The following is a 9616-nucleotide window of genomic DNA, read 5'->3' as shown; positions in this document are numbered from 1 at the left end:
TGCCCCAAACTGGAAGCCCGAGGCTCCTGGACTGTGGTGTTCAGTCCAGCCAACCTGACCTCATCCCAGAACCATTCCTCCTCACTCCGACAGCACCAAGGGCAACTCTCTAGGGCTGGGACCCAGTGACAGAGGATATGACTGGCCCCAGACAGTCTGGGGCAGGGGGCTTTACTGGCCGGAAGAAAGTCAGACCTGCAACCTTTCTCATCCATCCCCCACTGCCTGCCCTACCTGCCCCAGACCTCCAGGGAGTCAGGGAAGTTGCTGACCTGTCCCCTGGGGGAATAATTGTATTAGTGATAAGGTGGCCTCTGGTGGCTTCGTCAGCAGATTCAAGGCTTTGGGCTGGGTAATCCTCTGGCGTCTGCCCCAGCAGCTGGTGGTCACAAATCGGGAGAGAGCCACTACCCCAGCCCTGCTGGTCTGTCTGTCATCCGGCACCATATAGGCTCTGGCTGGGCCTGACTTGCCCAAGAACAGAGGGTCAGGGTGACAGAGGACCCGGGCTGAAATCAACATAATAAAGTCCAAACCGCAGACAAACAGGCATGTCAAACACCGCTAGTGTTTTTATTCTGATGGATTTATTTTTCGCCATTCTAAGTAACACATACCCACTACTGATGGTCAGGAAAAGAAAAACAAGTTAAAAATGGGCTACTGTGGGGCGCCAGGGTGGCTCAGTCATTAAGCATCTGCCTTCGGCTCAGGTCATGTTCTCAGGGTCCTGGGATCAAGCCCCACATCGGACTCCCTGATCAGCGGGAGTCTGCTTCTTCCTCTCCCACTCTCCCTGCTGTGTTCTCTCTCTCACCGTCTCTCTGTCAAATAAATAAATAAAATATTTTTTAAAAATAAAATAAAAGGGCTACCGTGTGCTAAGTGCCTTCTCATCTACATGCTCTGAACCCAGTCCCTGGAACCTTCCATTGGCTGAGGAGAGGAAGGTGACCTGGGCTGAGATCCAACCCTGAGGACAAGATCCAGCCCTGGGCCCTGGCATTTCTGCCTCTCCCACCCCCACCTTCTGCTGCTAAAGCCAAAGAAATGGCCAGCCTTGTGTGGAAGGCGCCCAGCGGGAAAGCAGGAGCTTGGGAACCAGACACTAGGTTCAAACTCCTAGCTCCACCCCCAGGCTCCTCTCCCCTCTCTGCAGCTGTGTGGCCAGAAGCGATTTGCCTCACCTCTCAGAGACTCCAGTTTCCTCACCTGTGGGTTGAGGTTTGCTGTGAGGTTTGGGTATCATGGAGTGTCTACGTAAGCACTCTTCTTGCTTGCTTTGTCCTTCCTACTCTTGGCGATGCAAAGGCGTCTGAGGACACTTGACCTGCACAAGGGCGCCATCCTCGAATCCTCCCCTTCCCTTTCTCCCATGACCCACGCTGCCCTGATTTTCCCAGCGGCTCTTCCTTGGCCCAGACCTCCAGGTTCAAGGCCCTCAGCTCAGCCTTGGGCACCTTCCTCCCTGATGCCCATGTATGCTCAGAGCTGCCCCTCGATCCAGGGGCTTCGGTGACCATCTCCGTGGACAAGGTGGGGACGGGCTGGTTGAGGTGTGTGGAGTTGGTCTCCACACCTGAACTCTGGGTGGGTCTGTGGGGGGAAGCTCCAGCCCAGACCCAGGCAGGTGTGAAGGGGTCATGGAAGCCAGGCGTGTGTGCGAGATCGTCCAAGGAGAGGTGTAAAAGTCCTCTGGGCCCCGCTCTGGGGCACCTTGAGGTGATGACCATTCAGAGTGGGGACAAAGAAGGTGAAGACATGCTCCAGAAGTGGGAGAGACAAGCTTTGGGAAAGAGGGACCCGTCCATCAAGTTCAAGGGATATGCCTGTGCCTGCGGAGGTGAGGGGGAGCTGGAGACTGTGCAGAGGAGGGCTCTGAGGGCTCTCTGTCAGGAGGGGTGCAGGTGAGCACAGAGGCAGGGGAGGTCAGGTGCGGGACCTCCACCTGGCGGCCTCGATCTTCTGAGGCCCCAGAAAGCGGATTACCCCACAAAGTCCCTCGAGCTGACTTCCCAAATCCCCAGTAGTGCTTCTCTGTCACAGTGAGGGTTAACCCCACTTACAAAAAGGCCCTGCCCCTCCCCCTCTGTCCCCTTCACTCCATGATCCTTCCAGAAATTTCTCACTGTTCCTCTCCCCCTTGGGCTCTAAGCCTGGGCCAAGCGCTGCCCCTCACCCCCCCCCCGGAAGTGAGCAGGTCTGCTGAGGGTAGGTGGTGCCCTCCCGAACAACCCCAGGGCTGCTCTGTCCTGGGCAGGGAGGGGTGGGGGTGAGCATGGGGGTGGGGATAGAGAAGCAGGGAAAGGAAAGGCAAATTTCCTGAGGCTTGCTCTGTGACCTTCTCAGAGAAATCATCATCATAACTGCCCCTATCGTGTATTATGCTCTTACTGAGTACTGGGCTCTGAAACTTTCGATACCCCTTTTCACAGACATGGAAACTGAAGCTCAGAAAGGCTAAATCACGTGCTCAGGGCTGGGCCGTGTGACCGGCCTGAGTGGGAGCAGGGATTGAAATTTGGCGCTGTCTGGTCTCTCTCCACACTCCCTCTTGGATTGGTCCAAGGAGGCCCAGGCTCCTCCTTTGGCCTCCTCATCTCACAATCACACTGGGCTTGAGCTGGGAAGATGGGGTTTGGGGACAGCAGAGAGGTCAGCCTGCCTGGGAAGGTGAGGCAGGCTCGGGGAAAGGAAGGGAGGCCACCCAATTGCCTGGAGCCAGGCTCAGAGGCTGTGTTCTCACGCCCTCCCCTGTCCTGAGAGCCCTGCTCCCCAGGAACCTACAGCTTCTTCCGCTCCTCCTAGACCTGAAGGAGACTCTCCATCTTGGGCCCCAGGCCCTCCTGCCTCCAGGCCAGCCCCAGACCCTACAGGAGACCCTGTCTTAGTGTGATGGGACCCACCTCCATGCTAGATATGTGGGGAGAACCCTTCCAGGATCCGAGGGTCCTGGGCCCTACGTGGTTCCTTATCAAGGGCTCAGGTGGGAACCTGAGGGTGGAAAGCGGAAGCCACAGTGAACACTGAACCTCACACGCACCCACTTGACACACAGCTCCCAGATACGCACTTGTTCCCAGACACACGCCAAGCAGCTCAAAAAGACTTAAAGTCCTGGGGAACCCGGAATCTACACCTCCCTTCAAGATTTGGCATTGGAGGGCCAGTAGGCTGAGAGCACAGAGCAGAGGGGACCAGGAACACTGGGCAGCAAGGGGGTGGTAGCGAGGGGGGGCAGCGGGACCCACGGGCCCCGGGGGCACCTTGGTAACGCTGCAGGTGTGGCTGGTTGATCCCCTGTGGAGACAGTAAAGATTAAGAGGATCATAAGCTGCGTCCAGCACTGCCCTGGGAGAAATCTCCTAGAGCCAGAGCCGCTGCTGTGAGGGGAAGTTGGGGCAGCTCTGAGTTTAGACAGACGGAGAGACAGGAGACAAGGGGACAGACAGGAGAGGCTTGGGAGGGAGGGAGACCACCAGGGCCATGGAGGGGGAGAAGGAGAAGTAGGAGACAGGAGCACCAAGAGAGGGACAGAGGTCCAAAGAGAAAGGCTGAGGCTGGGCCCACTCGGGAGGCCTCCTTCCAGAAGGAAGGTGAAAGCTGCCCTGGGACGCGCTAGCCCTGGGCCCATTGCCCTAGCGCGAGCTCCAGCATGGCTGCGGCTGGGCCAGCCACTGTGGCTGCTTCCAGGAAGGAGTCTCCCGGCAGATGGGGCCTGGGAGACCAGCCGGCAGGTAGGGCTTTCCTGGAGGTAGGGTCTGGGCCCTTGGGGAGTGCAGTGTGGACCCGAGGTTGGCAGGGACCCTATAAGGAGCTCCGAGGGCTGTGGCCAAGAGTGAGGGACCAGGCCAGCACACTCAGAATCCTAGAAAGGCAGGGGTCAGCAGAGCCAGGATAGGACAGCTGAATTGATGGGAAAAGAAAGGAGAGAGAAGCATTCTTCCGGGTCTGGCCTAAGAGCTCCCCCCGGGGTGTGTGGTCCTGGAGGTTTATGTGGGATGAGGAGTCTGAGGCCACCTACAGCCAGGAAGGGGGGGCGGGCCAGCAGGTGCATGCAGAGAATGGACCTGGGTTGCAAAGCGGAGGGAGGGGAGAAGCTGGCTGGGAGGGTGGCAGGGTGCGGTGTCTGGATGAGAGGCCGGGGTGTGTGTACTGTGTGTGGGGATTGGGAATAGGACTAGGTCGGGAGAAGGGCTCGCTGCAAAGGGGGAGTGACCCAGCCCGGCCCCTGCCCCTTAGGCGTGGGTCCCTCGCTGCAGTGTCGTGTGTGTGGAGACAGCAGCAGCGGGAAGCACTACGGCATCTACGCCTGCAACGGTTGCAGCGGCTTCTTCAAGCGGAGTGTGCGGCGGAGGCTCATCTACCGGTGGGGGGAGGGCAAGACCCCCTGCCCGCAATGCCCCCCCGCCCCGCCCCCGCCCCTGTGGGACCCCAGGAGGGCTGCGGGATGCTCTGGAAAAAGGGGCTGGGCCAAACATATCCAAACCCACAGTCCTGGGCCTTGATGGGTGGGACGCTGACACCAGGGTGGGCACCCTTCTGCTGGCAGGTGCCAGGTGGGGGCGGGGATGTGCCCGGTGGACAAGGCCCACAGGAACCAGTGCCAGGCCTGCCGGCTGAAGAAGTGCTTGCAGGAGGGCATGAACCAGGACGGTGAGTCGGGCACCCGACCCAGAGAGGAGTGATGAAGAGACAGCGGTCCAAGACCGAGGAGGGGTGGTCCTGACCCTTCCTGCCTCCCCAGCTGTGCAGAATGAACGCCAGCCACGAAGCACGGCCCAGGTCCGGCTGGCCGGCATGGAATCAGACGCAGAGACCCGGCTGGAGCCCCTGGTGGCCCCCCTGGCCCCGGCAGGGCCCAGCCCGCGGGACCCCATGCCTGTTTCTGCAGCCAGAGCCCTAGGGCCTGGGGCCCTCACCCCGCCCGGGCACCACCACTTCTTGACCAGCCTTATCACAGCCGAAACATGTGCTAAGCTGGAGCCAGAGGATGGTAAGTGGGAGGGCAACTGGGGCCCTGAGCAGCCCCTGTCCCTGCCACAGACTAGGGGTTAATGTCCCCATCTCCTCCTCCAACAGCCGATGAGAATATTGATGTCACCAGCAATGATCCCGAGTTTCCCTCATCCCCATACTCCTCCTCATCACCCTGTGGCCTGGACAGCATCCATGAGACATCGGCTCGCCTTCTCTTTATGGCTGTCAAGTGGGCCAAGAACCTGCCTGTGTTCTCCAACCTGCCCTTCCGCGATCAGGTATGTGTGTGTTGTGGGATGCACTTGATTCAGCTGGGTTGGGAGGGCATACACCCCTGTGCAGGTGATGATAGGAGGTGCCCGGAGCTCAGGGCTGGCGGCAGTTGGGAGGCACGTGTCTCTGAGTCAGTGTTGGTCAGGGATCCATGTCTCAGGGATGTGACCATTGGGGGCGAGCCCATCTCTGGGCAGAGGGGAGCATGGTCTCTCGGGGATGATGTTGGCTAGGGCCACACAGGGTTTTGAAGGTAGTGCCTGTGACCCCCTGGGTCTTCTCTCCTCCTGGAGTACCTCTGTGTGTGACAGGGCAGTCTGCATTCCCACAGTAGTGCAGTAGTGCACGTGGGAGACTCTGGTGCTCTCTAGGAGCACAGATGACTGTGACTTCAGGGCTCGAGTTCCCACCTAACCTTTTCACCTATAGGATTTCCCTCTGAGCTTATGTGTCACGATAAACCCAGGAAGAGAGGCTCACTGAGGGTCTCAGCCCTTGGCCAGTGCCTTGGATGGAGCCGCTCAGAGGTCAGGCTGAGTCTCCTGAGCACGCTCAGCTCGGACGCCCGTGGGGACTGTCCCTGCAGCTGCCCAACTTCCACGGCTCTAGGCTTTCCTAAATGTTCCAGTTGAGGCTCTGGAGGGAATGCATAGAGTGTCTTGGAGCCTAGGCATTTGGACCAGATCAGACCAAATCTCAGAGCCCCAGGGCCCCTGGGTCAATGTCAGATGGAGGTCAGGAGATGGTCTGGGTATCCAGGAAGAGCCCTTCCTTTCCTAGCGCCCCAGAGAAGGTAGCGGAGGCTCAGCCTGAGCCACAGATGTTGCATCTCAGCCATCATGCTCATTCTTTCTTTGAGCACAGGTGATTCTGCTGGAAGAGGCATGGAGTGAACTCTTCCTCCTCGGGGCCATACAGTGGTCTCTGCCTCTGGACAGCTGCCCTCTGCTGGCACCGCCTCAGGCCTCCACTGCCGGCAGCTCCCAGGGCCGGTTGGCACTGGCCGGTGCCGAGAGTCGCATCCTGCAAGAGACAATCTCAAGGTTCCGAGCGCTGGCGGTGGACCCCACAGAGTTCGCCTGCATGAAGGCCCTGGTCCTCTTCAAACCAGGTCCCTGAGTCTTTGCCCAAGCCTTACGGAAATGTGGTTGGGGGTTAACGAATGGGAATTCCAGTGATTTCCTTCTGCCTCTCCTTCTGCCTCCACCACCCCACATGGGCCCGGGGTGTGAAGGCTTCCTCCCTAGGGAGCAGGAGGAGCGAGGTGCAGGGCTGGCCTCACCCCTCCTGAGGGCGCTGGCTGACTGCGACGGGGGTGGGCAGGGCGCCCTGGGAGAAGAGCTCACTGCCGGTGCATGTCTCCAGAAACTCGGGGCCTGAAGGATCCTGAGCACGTGGAGGCGTTGCAGGACCAGTCCCAAGTGATGCTGAGCCAGCACAGCAAGGCGCACCACCCCAGCCAGCCCGTGAGGTGACCTGAGCACGAGCCTTCCTGCCCATCTGTCCCTTCGCCTCTTTACCCTCCCCCAACCCCCACCTCTTTGACACTGTCTCTGGTGTCACTGATTAGATGGCCCAAAGGTCTGACTTCAACCAAGCATGAATCCAGCATCCCCTGTGTGCCAGGTTGCAGGAGTGGGGACCAAAATGAGCAGAAGACAAAGTTGCTGCCTCCCCTGGATGCCCAGCACAGTGATCCCATTCCAGCTGAGGACCACCCCATCAGATAGTGAGGGTTCAGATACCTATGTCTCTATGTATTTCTACAGATACCTAGGACAGGAGGCCAGTCTGGAAGGTGTAACAGATTGCTGCCAGTGAGAAGGTGGGAGACTAAGCTAGGACAGCGTTCGTGGGCCGGCCTGTCCAGGACTTTGAATGCCAGCTGAAGGCCGTATGTGATTTGGTAGGCAGAGGGGAGTCACTGCGGGTTTTTGAGCAGGAGGGTGTTGTACGCAGAGCTAGAGTGAGTCCAGAGTACACGATCAGGGAGGGAAGCACACACTGCCAGCCTCCAGGGGAGTGGAGGGGAGTCCTGCTCTCTGGGAGTGGCTATAGGGAATGGAAGGGAGAGAACAGTTGCAGGGGCCTCCAGGAGTCAGAATGCGTCTGACTTGGCACTTGGATAGATGTAAGGAGCAAAAGAGGATGTGCTATTTGGGAGAAGCGGGAATCAAGAAAAGGAAAGTCAGGGAACGCCTGGGTGGCTCAGTGGGTTAAAGCCTCTGCCTTGGGCTCAGGTCGTGATCCCAGGGTCCTGCATCGGGCTCTCTGCTCAGCAGGGAGCCTGCTTCCTCCTCTCTCTGACTGCCTCTCTGCCTACTTGTGATCTCTGTCTGTCAAGTAAATAAATAAAATCTTCAAAAAAAAAAAAAAAAAAGGAAAGTCAGGAGGAAGATGCAGTTTTGAGGGAACATGATCAGGTCTGTTGGAGCTGCAGGGGAGCATCTCCTAGGAATGCACTTGGCTAAGCCACATGCATGGATGAGAGCCTGCCCGTGGCTAGGTTTGGGGGCGGTAGCTACAGAGAGGCTGAGAGCGTGGCCAGTGGTTACTCACTAAATTTAATTTCACACCCACTAGGGGATGAATTCCTGCAGTTTGAAAAACAGTTTCTGTACTTGACTTTCTGGTTACTTCTTTCTGAAACTCCCTAGCTCAGAAAAACAAGCAGGAAGGAACAAGTGAGAGGTGCACAACTTCTCTGTCCCACCCACTTGGCACTTGGAAAAGAAAGAAAGCCCTTGGGTTGAAAAAAAAAAAAAAAAAAAAAGGTCCTGCAAATAACTGGGAGATAGGGAAGGCCTCCCACACACCTCCATGGTGGGAGTTGAGTGTGGAGATGGCCCACTGGAAGTGGCCTCCTTGATGTCAAGCACTGACCTCTGCTGATCCCTCCCATCTCTCTTTTGGGGCTTCACCTACTTTCTCGGCACTGGGGACCCTTGATTAACAAATGGTTTGATTGATTGATTGATCAATTCACTCATTCATTCATTCACTCATTCACTCATTTGGCTCCACACCTAGTGTGGATTGCGAGGTGGGGCTGGAACTCGTGACCTTGAGATCAAGACCTGAGCTGAGATCAAGAGTCAACTTGAGCCCTTTTTAAAAAAAATTTTTTCTCTCTCATCCACAAAAATTACACTTCCACTTCAGAACTCTTTCACTAATGGCTACTCTAGGGGGCTCATGGAGGCAAATTTAGATTCTTACTCAATTATACATCTCATAATTATACTAAGAATCATATAAATGATTAGCACATTTTATATAACATTAATATAGCTTATTATTAATATAACATAATCTTTGCACACAATAAACAGTATTTATTTGCTATTTTTATCCCACTGACTACATGACTTATGCTCAGAAGCTGGTAATAAAACTGATGGTGGGCACCTGGGTGGCTCAGTGGTTTAAGCCTCTGCCTTCGGCTCAGGTCATGATCTCAGGGTCCTGGGACGGAGCCCCACATTGGGCTCTCTGCTCAGCAGGGAGCCTGCTTCTCTGCCTGCCTCTCTGCCTACTTGTGATGTCATTCTCTGTCAAATAAATTAAAACAAAACAAAACACACACACACAAAACTGATGGTGTCCTCTCTCCTGTTCAGGTTTGGGAAGTTGCTCCTGCTTCTCCCGTCTTTGAGGTTTATCACTTCTGAACGAGTTGAGCTCCTCTTTTTCCGCAAGACCATAGGGAATACTCCAATGGAAAAGCTCCTTTGTGATATGTTCAAAAACTGAGGGAGGTGGCTGTAAAATGGGTGCAACTACTCTGGAAAACAGTCTACTGAAGCCACTCATTCACCTGTCCTGTGACCCAGCAATTCCCCCGTAGGTATGTATACCAAGCAGAAATGTCCACCAAAAGATATGATTAAAAATGTTCACAGCAGGGGGTTCCTGGGTGGCTCAGTTGTTAAGCATCTGCCTTCGGCTCAGGTCATGATCCCGGGGGTCCTGGGATCTAGCCACATTGGGCTCCCTGCTCACTGGGGAGCCTGCTTATCCCTCTCCCACTCCTTCTGCTTGTGTTCCCTTTCTCACTGTGTCTCTATCAAGTAAATAAGTAAAATCTTAAAAAAAATTCACAGCAGCTTTATTCAGAAGAGCCCCTAACTGTATGTGGGAGATAGGATGAATTAATAAGTTGTTCATTTAATGGAAAACAGCAATCAAGAATGAATGGCCAATACATGTGACAACGTGGATGAATGTCACAGATGTAAAGGTAGAGTGAAAGAACTTTGCCAAGCACAGCTTCTGCTTATACAAAATGGGTGGACAGGCCAGACAAACCAGACGGCAGAAACGGGAATCGTGTTTGCCTCCAGGGTTGGGAGGTGGGGTGGTT

General features: G+C 55.9%; 1 protein-coding gene across 1 annotated transcript; it reads left to right on the top strand.

Annotated features, from left to right (window-relative positions):
* The first annotated feature begins 3652 nt into the window (after positions 1 to 3652).
* On the top strand, positions 3653 to 9006 carry NR2E3 (nuclear receptor subfamily 2 group E member 3). The gene is made up of 8 exons (XM_059418506.1): positions 3653 to 3737; positions 4243 to 4369; positions 4553 to 4656; positions 4748 to 4996; positions 5083 to 5258; positions 6118 to 6364; positions 6619 to 6724; positions 8874 to 9006. Exons 1-8 carry the CDS (start codon positions 3656 to 3658, stop codon positions 9004 to 9006), a joined length of 1224 nt encoding a protein of 407 aa, XP_059274489.1. The 5' UTR covers positions 3653 to 3655.
* The last annotated feature ends 610 nt before the right edge of the window (positions 9007 to 9616 follow it).

The sequence above is a fragment of the Mustela nigripes genome, chromosome 13 (genome assembly GCF_022355385.1).
Source record: "Mustela nigripes isolate SB6536 chromosome 13, MUSNIG.SB6536, whole genome shotgun sequence".
NCBI classification, from domain to species: domain Eukaryota; kingdom Metazoa; phylum Chordata; class Mammalia; order Carnivora; family Mustelidae; genus Mustela; species Mustela nigripes.
The sequence above is the reverse complement of the archived record's forward strand: the minus strand, read 5'-3'. Positions and strand labels throughout refer to the sequence as shown.

Coding starts and splice junctions, on each gene's coding strand:
- NR2E3 (XM_059418506.1), top strand. CDS start 3,656: ATGGCTGCGGCTGGGCCAGCCACTGTGGCTGCTTCCAGGAAGGAGTCT. Junction 3,738..4,242: donor CCTGGGAGACCAGCCGGCAG/GTAGGGCTTTCC, acceptor CCTGCCCCTTAG/GCGTGGGTCCCTCGCTGCAG. Junction 4,997..5,082: donor TAAGCTGGAGCCAGAGGATG/GTAAGTGGGAGG, acceptor CTCCTCCAACAG/CCGATGAGAATATTGATGTC.